This window comes from Myiozetetes cayanensis, unplaced genomic scaffold (assembly GCF_022539395.1).
Source record: "Myiozetetes cayanensis isolate MyiCay16 unplaced genomic scaffold, myiCay2020 scf4, whole genome shotgun sequence".
NCBI classification, from domain to species: Eukaryota; Metazoa; Chordata; class Aves; order Passeriformes; family Tyrannidae; genus Myiozetetes; species Myiozetetes cayanensis.
The window spans coordinates 35,245,600-35,262,135 of NW_026087631.1; the positions used below are offsets into that span (position 1 = coordinate 35,245,600).

Below are 16,536 nucleotides of genomic sequence, written 5' to 3' on the forward strand. Positions count from 1 at the left end.
TATTCAGAAATCAGAAGCTGTGACAAACTATGCAAACTATGGATAAAATGAATTTTAAAAATGTGATAGTTATCAGTAATTCTAAATAGGTTTATTGCCTGTACTTCTGAGATGGAACAGAATACTTAAGGTAAGGATCAACATGGAATGACCATATAAACAGTCATTCAGACTCAATTATTGGCCATATTTTTCAAGGGCTTATACAAAAGGAGTCTTCTGTGGATATTATGTTGCATTTCTGCATCATACTCTGTAGTATGTATCTCACTACCAGGAAAGTTCAGACCTTCTTCACACTGTCAATAAACCTGGAAAATCAAACCACTCTTTCTTCTGTAACTTGTTGCCTAAAGATCAGGAGCAGAAAAAACTCCAGCCAAATTTAATATAGAGATAAGATAAGAGAGCAGATCTTTAATGAAGGGCCTTCTGGCCCCAGGAGTAGAGAAAAAGGTGAACACCTCGGTGTCCAGGGGTTCCACAATTTACAGGATTATCCATCCAACCCCAGAACAATCCACCCCTCAGATCCTCTCCCTGGCATGTCTCTCTGGAATTGAGCTGAGGGGGTCCTAAGACCCCTTTCTTCCTCATCTTCCTCTTCATGGCATGTACTGGCTATTGAGCTGCTCCAAGGTTCTGGGCTTGAAGGTTGCTTTGACTATGATGGTACCTTGTTGTTCGGGCCTGGAGTGCAAATGTTCTTAACCAAAATAAAGGCCTGCCTTGAAAGGAGTCTTAACGAACTTAAAGAATTCAGAAAATTCAATATGACATGGGGGTATAGAGTTTGGTAAATGTGTAACTACTATTCTAAAGTGACAGATTATACAGCTATATTAAAAATCTGTATTTACTACACAGCTACTTTAAAATCTACGAAAAGCAAAAAATCCTAAAAATTCAAAGGCATCAAACTTTATGGAAGAAGATACTTTTAACTTAACATTTGAGAATATCTGGTCTGAAATGGATCATGTACAACTGAAATTACCACAGCTGAAAAATGCTGAGTTGGATCTTCACAGCTGAACCTCTGTGGCACTGTCCATGTAACTCATCCTGAAGAAAAGCCTGGACAGACTGTACTTGGAATTATAGCAATATAAATAGGTATTTGAGCCAGCAAATAAATCTGCAAGGACATTAATAGAAGACCTGTCCTGGCAATCCAACCTATGATCAGGGTTTGAGAATGGAGTTTGACTGTTTATACCAACCATCAATCATGAATTTTGCAGGTTCCCAATTTAAATGCAAAAACCAATTCTTCCCTTTTTTTCCTTCATTTGATTGTTACACTGACAAATTGTATCATGTAACCATGACACGTCACTCACTGTTGACAGAAGTTATTTATTTCTGCAAAGTGAACTGTTAAGAATTTTAACTACACCTTGATTACCTTCTTAGCTTAGTACTGAGTGCACTGAAATCTCTGAATATTTTTAACAGTAATTTTCGGATTTGTTTCTGTTTGTTGTTGGTTTTGTTTTTTGTTGTTTTTTTTTTTCTTGGAGTGATTACTTAAAAAACTTTTAATGTGCTTTTTACAAGATGAGAAGTGGTAGCAAATGCAGCATTGAGGAGAATACTCTTTGCTCTGCTTGCCTGGTAGAATATTGTGGATAAACAGAAAATACAAAGATTTTTATATTATAGTTCAATATTTATCTTTGTATTTCAGAGGCATGTCGACTTCTTTTCTAGGATCTACTGTCTGCACATTAAGTGCTTTGTCACCCTACAGAAAACTGCAAAGGTACACTCACAGAGCTGGTCACAAAGGAATGCTGTGAGTGTCCCCACTCCCACAAGAGGGCACCAGGCGAACACGGCACAGGAAAATCCCTTCACGTTACTTAATATCAAACCTGTAGTTCAATTCTACTTATTAGTCAGTCAGAGTCATATAGCGCGTGGTATCAAATAAAGCCCATTTTACATCTGCTACATGGAGAAATTATTTTTTATCCAATTTTTACTCATAATTACCGAAGTTTAAACAACAGTTTATGCCACCTGGTATCTTTCACTCGTGACCAGAGACATGGAGTGCTTTGCTATCATAGTCATAAATAAATGTTCTATTCTATCTCCTATGTGTGCATACTGTTACAAAAGTTCACACAGATGAAAGGAAGCACTTTATGAAACAGTGAAGACAAAATATTGATTGTTCATCTAGAAATCAGCTTGATAATTTCCTGTGTGCAATTCCTCCTCATGCAGCTATTGCAGCAGGCAGGATGAACTGTTTCAGCCCTAGTCATCATAGCATTGCAAGATAGAGAGCATCTTGTGAAGTGACATGGCCTTGCAAATGATTTCAGTGTGACTTATCCTCTGTCCACCCAGATAGCACACAACTTCTGCAGTTTTGTGACCTTTGCACAAAGAAGATTCTTCTTCAGAAAAAGTGGTATGTTTCAGAAAAATGTCTTTCCCGCATGGGCACTTTTACTTCAGGGGGAAAAAAAAAAAAGGCCTTTGTGAAGGAGTTTCAGACCTGTTGTCTTTTTGGCTGTCATTTGAAACTATGAGGTGCAACCTTTGTAACAGAATACTTGGGGATTTCTCATCAGCATTTGTCTTAGTTTCAAAGTAATCACACATTTTGGATTTTATGTGCTGGATGAAAAATTTGTTTCAAAGAAGTTACATGTCTTTGGAAGCTTAGAGTTCTAAAACTGCTGTGAACAGTGTCATCTGGTTGACGTCACCTGTGCGCAAATAAGACTGTGTTTTCTATGTAGAAGTGAGCTGTTTCAGCAATGTTTAGTCAACCAGCACTGACCTTCTCAAATCCACAAATTCATTTTCAATAAATGTTTAACTTCTGTTTTCTAAAGGGACATGTAGAACGTACTTTTAATCTTACACTGATTTTACTGTTACCACACAGCATGATTGCTGTAGGGCTGCACAGCTTGTCTGCACTCTACCATCGGATAATTATTTAATGCAAAGTCAACTTTCTGCACTACCAATGTGTGCATATAGTCTAAGGTGAGAGGTGTGGAAATGGGTTCATCTACAGTACAATCAATTGCCTTGAGTACAGAAGATTAAGAACATACTCTGTATGCTAAAAATAATTATTCTGCTTCCACAGAAAATGCCAATCTGGATGGATTTGTAAAAACCCAGAATCTTCTCAAAGAATTTCTGTTTCAGTTCACGGTTTACTTGTTTCTACCTGGCTTCCATGGTAGGAATGGAAGAGTAAAACTCGTCCCACTCATCTCACAAACTCCAAAATTTCTCAGCTGAGGTTTCATCTTAAAACTCAAGGAGAGCATGCATAGCTCTGTGACTAAAATGAATCAGGCACAGGTATTAAAACTTTAGGTTTGTCCATTTTGAACCGATCTTGACTATTTGGAAATGAAGTACAGCTCTTGCTGCAGATTACTGATGTATTTGTTAGAGTTTTCACATTTAAGATAAATTGTTCCTAATCAGAAATTCTAGAGTCTGTTACCATGACTGTTCTGTCTACTTGCTTCTACCCAGTTCAAGTGCACTCATCCAAAATTTTATGGGATTTTTGCTATTAGTTTTTCTCAACTATTAAGACTGAAGTAGCTGCTGTAGACGGTTGTAAAGTATTGTTTACTCTTAAAAAAAGAGCTATTTTCCATGTTTTGTAAATTTTCCAAAATCCACCTCCCACTCCATGAGCATTTTTATACTGGTGGACTGGTAACCACTTGCCAAAGACTGAAATATCCCATTCAGAAGAGCATTAAAACTACTCATACCTAATATCTTTAGGACTCTGTACCTCTGGGCATGGCTAAAAAGCTGTGTACACTTTAAAGAGAAGATATTTATGCATACTTTTGAAGTATGTAATGTGTAGACATGCAGTGTGCTTTGGATGAAGATAGAATGTATATATATATGCAAAGAGGTGCACCTTTTAGAAGATTTTTGCCCTGTCTTTGACACAGCCTGTAAAGATTTCAGTCTGAGGTTTCCATTTAGAATTTGAGACTGTGCTCATTCAATTCATGGATGTATTCTACTGAAAAGAATCAAGTTTTTTAAATTATTGATCTCCTTAGATAATGGAAATATAAAACAGTGGCTAGTACAACAAATCTGCAATGTGTAGAGTAAATCACCCATATTCAGATTTGTGTTTGTCAAATTATTGTGTTAAAGGGTGTATCTAGGGTCAGGTGTTGGGTGAACTTGGTTTCCCATACTAGTGCTTGGATTTTTCTGATCAAATATTAGCAGCAAAACATATTACTTGATTTTGCAGCAAAACCAGGTATCAATCAATCAATCAATCAATCAATCAATCAAAAGAGCTTAAGGAGAGTCTAGATTCCCTTACAGCAGTATTTGTATGAGGTACATTAATTTCTGACTTTTGAATTGGGACTCAACCTACATAGAATCACAGAATCATAGAATCATAGAATCATAGAATCAGATGGGTTATAAAGGATCTCTGAGATCATCAAGTCCAACCCTTGATCTACTATCACCACAGTTACTACACTATGGCACTAAGTGCCACATCCAGTCTCTTCTATAACACCTTCAGGGACACAGAATCCACCACCTCCCTGGGCAGCCCATTCCAATGTCTGATTACCCTCTCTGTAAAGAATTTCTTCCTAATATCTAACCTAAACCTCCCCTGGCAAAGCTTGAGACCATGACCTTTTGTCTTATTGATAGCTGCCTGGGAAAAGAGACCAAACCCCCACCTGGCTACAACCTCCTTTCAGGGAGTTGTAGAGAGTGATGAGGTCTCCCCTGAGCCTCCTCTTCTCCAGACTAAACAACCCCAGCTCCCTCAGCCTCTCCTCACAGGACTTGTGCTCAAGTCCCTTCACCAGCCTCGTTGCTCTTCTCTGGACCTGCTCCAGCACCTCAATGTCCTTCCTGAACTGAGGGGCTCAGAACTGGACACAGCACTCCAGGGGTGGCCTCACCAGCACTGAGTACAGGGGAAGAATCACTTCCCTGCTCCTGCTGGCCACACCATTCCTGATGCAGGCCAGGATGCCATTGGCCTTCTTGACCACCTGGGCACACTGCTGGCTCATGTTCAGCTTCCTGTCAATCCAAACTCCAAGGTCCCTTTCTGCCTGGCTGCTCTCCAGTCACGCTGTCCCCAGCCTGTAGCGCTGCAGGGGGTTGTTGTGATCTAAGTGAAGGTACCAACACTTGGCCTTGTGGAACCTCATCCTGTTGGAATCAGCCCAACTCTTCAGTCTATCCAGGTCCCTCTGCAGAGCCCTCCTGCCTTCCAGCTGATCGACACTCCCTCCCAACTTGGTGTCATCTGCAAATTTACTGATGGTGGACTCAATCCCCTCATCTAAATCATAATAAAGATGTTAAACAGGACTGGGCCCAGCACTGATCCCTGGGGGACACCACTGGTGACCGGCCCCCAGCTGGATGCAGCCCCGTTCACCAGCACTCTCTGGGCCCGGCCCTCCAGCCAGTTCTTAACCCAGCAGAGAGTGCCCCTGTCCAAGCCCTGGGCTGCAGCTTTTCCAGGAGTGTGCTGTGGGAGATGGTGTCAAAGGCTTTGCTGAAGTCCAGACAGACACATCCACAGCCTTCCCCTCATCCACCAGGTGGGTCAGCTGATCATAAAAGGAGATCAGGTTGGTCAGACAGAACCTACCTTTTAAACCTATGCTGGCTGGGTCTGATCCCTTGTCCATCCTGTAAGTGCTGTGTAATTGCACTCAGGATGATCTGCTCCATAACTTTGCCAGGCACTGAGGTCTTTCTATTGAACAGTTTTGGAGAATTTATTATAAAAATAGAATTTATTATAAAAATCTCATTGGCTCTAGCTTCCAGTGGCTGTTTCCTTGCAGCTTTTTTAATGTGTGGGATATTTTGGGGCACATGGGGTTAGCTTGATCTCTGTACACAAACTAAGTTAATACTTGATGGAATAGATTACTAAATGTGTGTTTTTCCTGTACTGATGGGTCAGGATAAGAGCATTCCTGTGTGGCAGAAAATACTAACCTTACTCTGTAGATTGTGTGCAGTTCACCATAACCCACATGCTGCATGCTGTTTTGCAATCAAGTGGTGAAAGAAACGGACTTCTGAATTTTTGGGCATGCTTCCAAGAGCGTTAGCATTGAAGCGTGAACATTGCAAACACTGAGAGCTACCAGCACCACTGTCTCGATTGACTTTCTGTGCCGTTCACATAACGGATACCCAAAGCATTCTTCCTTCTCCTCTACCCCCACAGTGTATAGGAGTGAGACAAGACTTGGATAAAAAAAAAAAAAAGGTATACTTGCGGGGATTGAGGTTTCCCCGCCGCGGATCGTTTAGAGAGCCGGGGTGGATGATGAGATGGGCTCCCCCTTGTCTTTCTCACCCCCGACCCCGCCTTCCCCCAGCCCCGCGGTGTGTGGGGTGGTGGGGCCGGGGCCGCTCCACGCCCACGGCCCCGCCCGTGTCCCCGCCCCGCCCCGCCGGCCCAAGTGGCGGCGGCGGCGGCAGCGTCGCCAGTGTCGCCTGCCGCCACCATGACGGACCGCTCCACCTTCGATACCGATGTCATCACCATGACCCGCTTCGTGATGGAGGAGGGCAGGCGGGCGAAAGGCACGGGGGAGTTCACACAGCTCCTCAACTCCCTCTGCACTGCCATTAAAGCCATCTCCACCGCCGTCCGTAAAGCGGGCATTGCCAACCTGTGAGTCCCGGAATGCACCCCGCACCTTCCCGCATCCCTGCGGTTCCAGGGGTGCCTCCAGGGTGGTGGAATGGGGATGGGAATGGGGATGGGAATGGGGAGGAGTGTTACCAGGAAGGTCTGTGAGTGGGGTCGACCTACCCAGCCGTAACTCCATTAGCATCTTGGTTTCTTGATTTTCTCAAGTAAGACGGATGCTATGACTTTTTGTTAGTATTAGCATGCAGTCTGAGCGATGTCTCATGATAACAGAACTTCATGCAAACCTTCAGCAAGTTTGGGTGCTTTGCACCAAACAAACAGACTGAAAGACAAAGCCTGTCAAAATGTAGCTGAATTGTTGCTCATTGCATATTACATAGTATCAAAGCACCATTTTATACTTTGACGTGTTTATCAAATTCAGAAGTATGGCTTATTTCCTACTGCATCATAGCAAACAGAGTTTCTCTGTGAAACTTTGGATGTCTAAAGCTTTTAGAAAGTGCACTGGTTAGGAACAGTAGTGTCTGTAGTCAGCCAGTCAGAGGGAAGTTGTTCTGGAGATGCTTCAGTAGGAAATTCAAGCTCTTGAAATGTGAAATAGCTGAAACTGGTGGTAGGTAACTAATCCTCCTAAGTATTTTACTTATTGTTCATATGCCCAGTTGTATGTTAATCAGGGCGTTAGACATGGGCTGCTTCATCAGTTACTGGAAACTGTGAATACAAAATGAATTCGCGTCTACAAGGCATACAGTGGAAAATATAAGAAAAAGGCAACAATCCTACGCTTTATGCATGCTTTAATTATTTTTCTGTTTTGACTTCAGACTTCACGTAACTTTGATAATTTTTAATCGTTATGTGTTAGCCCTTTCATGTCTGTTGGTAAAGACCAGGGTTTCCCAGCTGTAACCTGATTTTTAAGTCTAATGTCCCATTCCTTTTGTGTCCTACATGTGAGTCTCTTGACAGGTGCCCACAGGTTCAATACCTGTACAAAGACTTGCCTTGTGATATACAGTGGGTTTGACTCTCCAGCAGCGCTGGGGTACCAGGCTTCAAACTCATAAGCCTCCTTGAGCAGTACATCTCCCACTGTGGGACTATGTTTTATGAGCAGGACATTGCTTTGCTCTTGGGGAATATGAACAAATAAGGATCACTGGAATCCATTTCTTTGGATCATCCCCAGGCTCAACTGTATGCTTAGTGCTGCCCAGCAGGGAAAATGTGGAACAGCTGGGAAGACATATAGACCCTTCCCAGCTTCAGGCTCAGCAATGGACACTACCTTCCCCACCCTCGAATCCCCAACAGGCAAGATGTGAAAGCTGTAGCTGCTGCTGTGCCTCCACTCCTAAAGCATGGTGTTCAAAGTACATTTTTTTTCTAAAAGAATTTTCACAATTGCAGGAAAATGTTCAAGTCACTGTAACAAAGAGAGAGAGAAAAAGAAATTTTCCTTTGTCTTAGCATTAACCTGAAGAAATGTAATGAATTCTTTTCAGTGTTATTTAAAAAATCCTGAAATAATGGTGTTTAGTGTAATCAACGAACCACAGCTGAAGTGCATAAGAGTCACCTGAATGTATGCTGGCTATTGTTTTTCTCTCCTAAGAACTAAGCTTCCCCTTTCTTGGTTTTGCATGCAAAATCACCTATCGTATGGTCTTTAGTACTTCTGAGTGCCAGATTCTGTTTAGCTCACAGTGTTTTATTTGCGTTTCTTATTTCTATTTCTCAGTTCTTTTTCCAAGGACATGTTTACTTAAAATCAAAACTGAAAACAATGAACCAAAAAAAGCTGACTTATCTGTGAACAAAGTTTTCCTGCTACAATTGGCACATCACATTGCTAATCAGGAGTCTGTATATATATTACATACAGAAGCCATAGCATAAGTTGTGTCGTCAGATTCACACATATATTCGTATACATATATCATATATATGTTCATATACTTCTTAAGTGTAAGTTTTCTAATGAAGTCTTAAGAGCCTAGGATTCAAGAACAGTATTTAGATATTGAAGTTTAGAGGTCATTAAGAAGCAAACTGTAATTCAGCCTTCACAGCCTGCTCCAGTTGTGTTTGCCAGCAGTTTACAAGCTATTGAAAGGTGATTCTTTGTTTTGTATTCACATTCACAGTCAGCAACTTCTAGATTTGCCACCACAGCTAATGTTAACAGGTCTCAGCAACAGTTTACTGGGCAGTAAATAGAAAATAGGCTTAGAGTGCTGAGATATCATCCATAAGTGCTCTATGTTTTACAAGTATATGTTTACCAGAAACAGCACACTTTGGAAGACACAGTGCTTCGTTCTCATAAAATGCTCTCTCTTGCCGTTGCTCTAGCTATGGAATTGCTGGATCTACCAATGTAACAGGAGATCAAGTAAAAAAGTTGGATATTCTTTCCAATGACCTGGTGATTAACATGCTCAAGTCATCCTTCAGTACATGTGTTATTGTGTCAGAAGAAAACAAAGATGCTGTGATAGTGGAAACTGAAAAACAGGTTAGTAGCTTTAAAAGTTCTCCCTACTTGATTTCAAATCAGCCTTTAAAGCTGTATTGCTTCAGATCTGAGAAACTAAAACTATCAAATTTTCAGAAAACAAGTACTTTCCTGTATTGGCAAATGAAGGTGGAGTGGGTTGGTAGAGAGAGCATCAGTCAACATTTGTCCTTTCTATAATTTCTGCTCTCCAGACTGATGTTTCTTGTTTTCATTTTTTTTCTCTATTGTTCCTCCTCACCTTCCATTTTTTCCCACCTTTTACTTATTGTGGAAGAAACGTTTCTTTACACCCCATCTCATCTCTGGAACTATACTCTGAGTCAAGCCCTGTTGTAAAGTCACTTTGTCAGCAGGACACTGAGGAGCTGTTCTATGCAGGACAAATCTCGAGGTCTTTAATTCATGCAAATTCTCTTGAAACCCCTGAAAAAGTTAGAAACAATGAAAAAAAGTAATTTTTGCATATTTATTATTTATGTTGACAAGTCTGCATGCACTTCTTGAGGGATAGTTCCTTTTTCCTATCTAATATTTTGGTGTGATAATGTAAAAGTTTGAGTAAAAAATTAGTAAAAATAATTGATTAAAACATAATTTGAAAAGCAGTTCTTTCCTCCTCTCTCAGTTGAGAAATCTTCAATGTTGATTTTATAGGCATTGGATGAACACAGATTGCCTTAGATCTGAACAAATATTATCAAAAATTGTCAAAGAACTCTGAGGGAGACTCAGTAATAATGCTTTTCTAAACTAAATGTGAGCTAATATGGTGTTTTTATCAATTCCTACCCAGAATTCCTACTTGCAGAGTAAAACACTCTTGGACTTAAATAAACTTCTGGCATACAGGGTAAATTTAAATGAAAAGTGAATAAACACTCTTGTTACACATTATTATTAACACTGTGAATAAAATAAAGGAGGAATGAGATACTTAAAAGGTACAGCTAATTCAGCGCTTCCCCTTATACTGGCAATTTCCTATACCTACAGGAATCCTTAATCCAACAATAGGCAGGGACCATTTTTTTGAGTCTCCAAAACCCAGGCCAAGACCAACCTGACTAAGGTAATTTCTGACCACATGTCCTTCAGAGCACAGATAAAGTGAAATATATAGTTTAGGCATGTCACCTGTTAAAGGTCTTTTTATCATCTCTAATTTTTAGTTCTACTTGAAAAAGGCTGATCTTCATTTGTCTTGTTCCTTATGGTTCAGAAAGCCATGTTGTTACAGAAGAACAAGTGCAGCTTAGCTTAGATGGTAGATATTACAGGATGTCTATTAAAATGGATTGGCTTTAATTACATAGATGAAGCTAAACTAATAATTTTGAAATATTCCTATTTTTTATTTCATATTAAAAATTGTGTAGGAAAACTTCACCTTTCCTGTGTCATCATCTGCTACGTAATTTAAAAATTTCTCAACCTCTGCTTTGTTACAAATCACAGTTATAATCAAGAATGAAATTGGAGCCAAAGAATTCCTAACAGCTGAATTCAGTTTCCCTAGTAATCTATAAAAGCCTTTTAGTTTATAGTGCGTTGTAAGTCTTTGAGAAAATTTATCTCCTGGAATGTTTGTATTTGGGGAAATTGGGTGAATAATGTCACTAATATAGTTCACTCTTTTGTATTTTCTAGGGTAAATACATAGTCTGCATAGACCCTCTAGATGGTTCTTCCAACATTGACTGTCTTGTTTCCATTGGGACCATCTTTGCAATCTATAGAAAGGTAAAATGCTTTCACGTAAGACGGGAGAAACTGTTATTGTGCATCTTTTGGTGAAATATAATTGTGTGGGAAGACTTAATAAAATCTAACTAAACTTGTTTGTAAAAGAGGCTTTCAGGGCCAGCTTTAAGTTAAATCTGCTATTTCACAGACACTTGTATAAAACGTTCATGAAGGATTTGCATTAGTCTCTTAGAAGATGAAGTACCTACATGTACACAGAAGCCTAGCTGATATTTAATTAGCCAGCTAAAGCAACTACCCCTTGAAAACAGATCACATCTTAGGTTTCATGAGTATTTGTCTTGAGACAAAATACCAAGTAGTTGTCCTCTACTTGAGGAATGTGCTTTCAGGTTTTCTTATGCTCTGTACTAATAGTCCTGTTAGCCTGAGGAGAGGCTTCAAACATAAACCAGAGCTGAAACATGTCATGTGCATTTGAAGTGTCTAATTCAGTATGAAAGGCAGAACCCTGTCTGGAGAAGCTTGAAATACCAGACTTTCAGGTCACAATATGGTGTAAAAATTAAGTCAGGTAAAACACACCCAACTGTCCATTTCAATCATCTTTTTAATGTTGTCATATATCCCAAAGTAGCTATTTTTCAACTTCATTATTGTATGAAGCAAAAGAAAACAAAAAGGAATCTAAAGTACCTTTGGTCTGCTTTGAACTCAGTGAGTCATGTTTCATTTCTTGCTTTTCAACTGTGCCTCAGAGTTTTCCTCTGAGCTGTGTTCATCATCACCTACAAGGAGGAACACAGCTCTTTATTATCTCCTTAATCCTTTCCTGCTTCCTGCATTCCAGCTAGGCTTATACAAGAGCATTGCTCTATCAATGTGTTTGTATTCTCAATATAATTTGTGTTAGTGCATCCAATAGGAATCTCAGCTGTGGATCATGGAAGCGTTTGTTCTACCTTGTGTATGGATGTGCAGTAGAAGACCAGTGCCTATCACAGGTAGTGTAGTTTTGTAACAACTATAGAAATGAAGTAAAGTTGACTATACTCCTTCTTATTCTAGGTGTCCCCTGATGAACCTTCTGGTAAAGATGCTTTACAACCTGGGCGTAATCTTGTGGCAGCTGGTTATGCCCTCTATGGGAGTGCCACAATGTTGGTACTGGCCACTTCTGCTGGAGGTGTCAACTGTTTCATGCTGGATCCGGTGAGAATCTCTTCTGTTTCTTTGCTTCTGCATTAGGGGTAACAAGGTACTGTCTATGAGAACTTTTTGTCCCCAACAAAATCAAACAAAGGAGCAGTTTTCAGGCTAACATGAAGTAATGAAGTGTCAATGTGCTTGTGCTTGTACTTGTAACCCATCAGCAATAATGTCAACAGACCTACATTGAGCTGGCTGACTGCAGCACTGCTATGTGTGACTCAACAACAGGAAGACAGCTGAGCCAGCGAGGCAAATACACAGCGTGTATAGTCATGTGATACTGAAAATGAGCTGTTTTCTGCATGCAAAATGCCCTTTAAGTCTTATTTGTCTTTTCCTTAATGCTAGGGCCTTAGTAAACCAGAGGAGCAGAAATATTTAACCTTTTCTTGTGTTTTCAGATCCCACCATGATGTGTAAAAGAGTAAGTGACGTTTGTAGGTGTGTTTGACATTCTAGCATGCGTTTACCATACGAGTTTTAACACAAAAGTCCTGTTGATCACAGCAGAAAGTAGTTTGTTTTAGTAGTTTGTTTTTTTTTTTTTTTTTAATCAGTCAGGCTCTGCCACCTGCTGGTCTTGAATTTTTATAACCCACAGGGAAGAAGCTGCAGGAAATATCACTTGGTGCTCTTTGTTTAGTAGCAGCTTAAGTAGATGCATGTATTTATGTCCATACTCAGGTTACAGATTTAACTTTGGGCATGCCTGCATGTTATTTTGCTTACTCATAGCACTGACTTAGAAATTTACTATAGAGAAAACTAAACAGACCAGCCCTGGGTCACGGAGACTGGCTCTCTTGGCCACAGTCTTCCAATCAAAAACAAACTGGAATTTTTTAATATCTGCAGCTATTTGAAGATGCTTATGTGTTGGTTCAACAAGCATGCTCAGTTTCGAAACTCCTCAGAACTGTGCATTTATTATAAGTCTAACAAATGAGTGGACAGCTAAACAAATTTACAGAGCAGGATTTTTTTGGCATAGAAAAGGACTAGAGAACTTGGAATGGTAGAATGAAGAAACTTGCATGATCTCAGGATTCGTGCTCTGTCTATGTTTTATGCATGTGGATTGCAAAGACCACTTTTTTTGTAAGTAACAAATTATTTTTAAAAATTGGCAGTGGTAGTAGATTTTTATTAAATTCTGTGTATTATTGGGTTTTGCCTTTGTTTGTAAATAAATGAGTAATTAATGTTAACAAATAGTTTTTCTTTCTTATTGTTAGGCAATTGGAGAATTCATTTTGGTGGAAAGAGATGTGAAAATAAAAAGGAAGGGAAATATCTACAGTCTCAATGAAGGCTATGCTAAATATTTTGATCCTGCGGTCACAGAGTATCTCAAAAAGAAAAAATTCCCTGAGGTAAAAGATACTGTTTCAGAGAAATTTTCTGATGACAAGCAACTCTCATGAGTTCTAACTTTATGATCAGTCGCTCTCTCATGCACTGTTCAGAGCTTGTTTTTCTTTCCTATCTGTTTATAATGTAACCTGATGTAGGATGGATAATGACAGCAGTAGTTGGTGTGGCCATTTTTCAATACTGCACTGCACCTTTTTTACTTTTTTTTTCTCTTTCTTTCTTTTTTCTTTTTTTTTTTTTCTTTTTTTTTAATCTTCCTTCCTGGAGGGGGCCTGGATAATGGTCCTGGAGTCAAAACTGGGCATTTGGTAAAGTAGAGAGGAATTCTCATCTGGTGATGAAAAAATTTGATTGACATGTGTTAGATTGCTGCTTCCTTACAGCAACATACGAGTTGGAGAGCTGAGTGGAGATGGCAGTGGGTTGTTGCTCAGTGGTAACACAGGCTGGGTCCTAAGGGTACCTCTCACTTGGAAATCTGGTGTAGTTTCAAGGCCTACTTTGTGGCTGTGCAGCTTCCTGGTGTCAGGAGGCCCAAAGCTCCACGGAGTGCCCATAAAGGCATGTCTGCTCTCATGCCTTACATATGTCATCACTGGAGTTATCACATTGACACTTATTATTGTGAAGTGTAAGTGACCCTTCCCGAGTTCCTGATCTTGCTTTTGAAAAAGACTGGTGTTTTCATCTAATATCTTTCCAGGCCTAAGATGTTCTTTATTTAGAAATTAAATTATTCTCTGGAGTATAATAATTAAATAATACCAGTATTTCTTTACAAAAAGTTGTAGAAACTGGCAAAAATGATTGGAAGAAGTAGGAAAGATCAAATCTTTTGCTCCTTGTTTTTTTTTTCTGCTATAAAAGACAAAACCCCAACATCAATTCCTAGCACTTGATTTTTTTGCTACTGGAAATGCAGAGTTTTCCAAGGGTTAGAGCTGCTGAAGAGCTGAGATGCATTTTCTGTTGCTGGCACTACTGCTCATCTATGCTGAATTCTTCTGTCAGTCCTTTTCCTTGGATTTTCTTAGTTAGAAAGTGAGGATGATACTGACATATTCTCCAAAACTACTTTGAATATTATCAGTCAAGAACAGTATGGAGACATTAGATGTTAGGACTGCTGAAGGGGAGTGTGGGAGAGGCTAACCTGGTGTGCTCACAAGTTACTTTCTTTAAATGTCTTCCTGTAGGATGGCAGTTCACCATATGGTGGGAGGTACATAGGATCTATGGTGGCTGATGTGCATCGCACGTTGGTGTATGGAGGAATCTTTCTGTATCCTGCTAACTCCAAAAGTCCCAAAGGAAAGGTAAACCTGAATAAACCCTGTTACATTATGTAGACATTTCACTGTCAAGATCAATATTTTTATTGCAGAACCTGTGTTTTGTAAGTGGTAACTTGCATTTCTTATGTGCGGATATGGCCACCCTTTGCATGCTGTCATTTGTCAGACACATATTTTAAGGCTGCTGCTAACCTGTTTCAACTGCACTGACTGTTCTTTATCCACGAACATATCTGGATTATGGAACATACCAGGAGACGTGCTGTTCAAATAGGCTTCTCTGAACCATCTGAGCTGAAAATGTACTGGCCCCAATCAAGCAAAGTATTACAGAGCAAACAATCCATATAACCCTGAGATTCCTATTATGAGATAGTTTGTAAGAAGCCTTAATGTAGTTGGCCCATTAGGAGAAGCTCTGCCAAAGAGAAAACCATCTGCATCTTGTGCTTGGTAAGAGGGCCTCATCTGGAGGAACTGTGCCTGGCTGCCTCTGCAACAGGTCAGTCAGGGAAGATCACATGCTTACAGGCTGATCAGGGGACTGTTTATTCAGCAAAGACCTTTCATCTGTTTTGTAATTGTCCGTAAATTATTACTTCAGGTTGCAGATAAGATGCAGTTATTCATTAGAGAAACCTAGTGGCACACTCAGGGCCAGTGTTTTCCTTTCTTTTCACACAGACCTGTGTAGTCTGCTTTCTTAATGGCTATGTCAAACTTGCAAGCTTTATCTCTATGTAAATAGCATAGTGCAAACAGGAGGTATGAAGAAAGCACTCAAATTCGGCAAATCCAGCATTCTCTGTATTTTGTTTAAAAGAAAAATCCACACAATTTCATTCTTGAGTCAAAGTTTATGTGAAATAAAGAACACTTGTAACATGGAATTAGTTTAAAATCAAATGCTAAATATATTTACATTTCACGATTTTCAACATTGTCTGGGCTGACTACTGACATTTTGACTTTTGTCTTCTAGCTGAGACTGCTCTACGAATGCAATCCTATGGCTTTTGTTATTGAGAAGGCTGGGGGAATAGCAACAACTGGACATCAAGCAATATTAGATATAGTGCCTGAGGATATCCACCAAAGAGTGCCTGTTGTCTTGGGATCTCCTGATGATGTAAAGGAGTACCTTGAGATAGTCAAGAAGCATTCAGCTAAGTAAAAAAAGCTTGCTGGAATCACTGTGCAAAGGGGATGAAAGGTCTTACAGCTGAACCAAAGAACACACTGCAGCACTGCAAAATTGAACTGTTTGACCTCTGTAGCAAAAGAGTAAATAAACCATCTTTTCATAAGATTTTTTTTCAAGTGAAATCTTGTGTAATTGCATTGTGCAATGGAAGGCATTAAAATATTGCATTAAATAAAGCAGTAAAAGTTAAAGCAGTGGAAAAATATGTTTTCTTTTTCATTTATCATATGTGATTACGTGAGAGCCACTATGTTGCAAGGAAATACTGTGTTGCATTCAGTAACCACGAGGAAAACACTCCACTTACTCAGACAAGTTACAGACTATCACCAGTGTATCTGACTCTGTCCTCCTGACTCTGTCCACCTCTAAAAATCTTGTGAGGAATACTCAGCAGCCTCTTACAGTGAGTGACCTTTCCTAGACTGACATCTAGGTCCCAGAAGTTGCTCAGTGTACTTCAGTCAGGTTTGCTCTGACCAGAAATTAAGATTTGTGAAATGTGTGCATTAGTATATGTTAATTTTGACAC

General features: G+C 39.7%; 1 protein-coding gene across 1 annotated transcript; it reads left to right on the forward strand.

The window, feature by feature from the left end:
• Positions 1–6,501: 6,501 nt before the first annotated feature.
• On the forward strand, positions 6,502–16,195 carry LOC126647479 (fructose-1,6-bisphosphatase 1-like). Its single transcript, XM_050329778.1, has 7 exons — positions 6,502–6,706; positions 9,050–9,212; positions 10,863–10,955; positions 11,988–12,131; positions 13,367–13,504; positions 14,702–14,821; positions 15,783–16,195. The coding sequence occupies exons 1-7, from the start codon at positions 6,537–6,539 to the stop codon at positions 15,972–15,974; spliced, it is 1,020 nt and encodes a 339-aa protein (XP_050185735.1). The 5' UTR covers positions 6,502–6,536; the 3' UTR covers positions 15,975–16,195.
• The last annotated feature ends 341 nt before the right edge of the window (positions 16,196–16,536 follow it).

What these genes read in the sequence shown, in the direction of transcription:
- LOC126647479 (XM_050329778.1), top strand. Translation starts at nt 6,537, where the DNA reads ATGACGGACCGCTCCACCTTCGATACCGATGTCATCACCATGACCCGC. An exon ending in ACTGTTTCATGCTGGATCCG is followed by an intron (nt 12,132 to 13,366) that starts GTGAGAATCTCT and finishes TCTTATTGTTAG; the next exon opens with GCAATTGGAGAATTCATTTT. An exon ending in CCAAAAGTCCCAAAGGAAAG is followed by an intron (nt 14,822 to 15,782) that starts GTAAACCTGAAT and finishes TTTGTCTTCTAG; the next exon opens with CTGAGACTGCTCTACGAATG.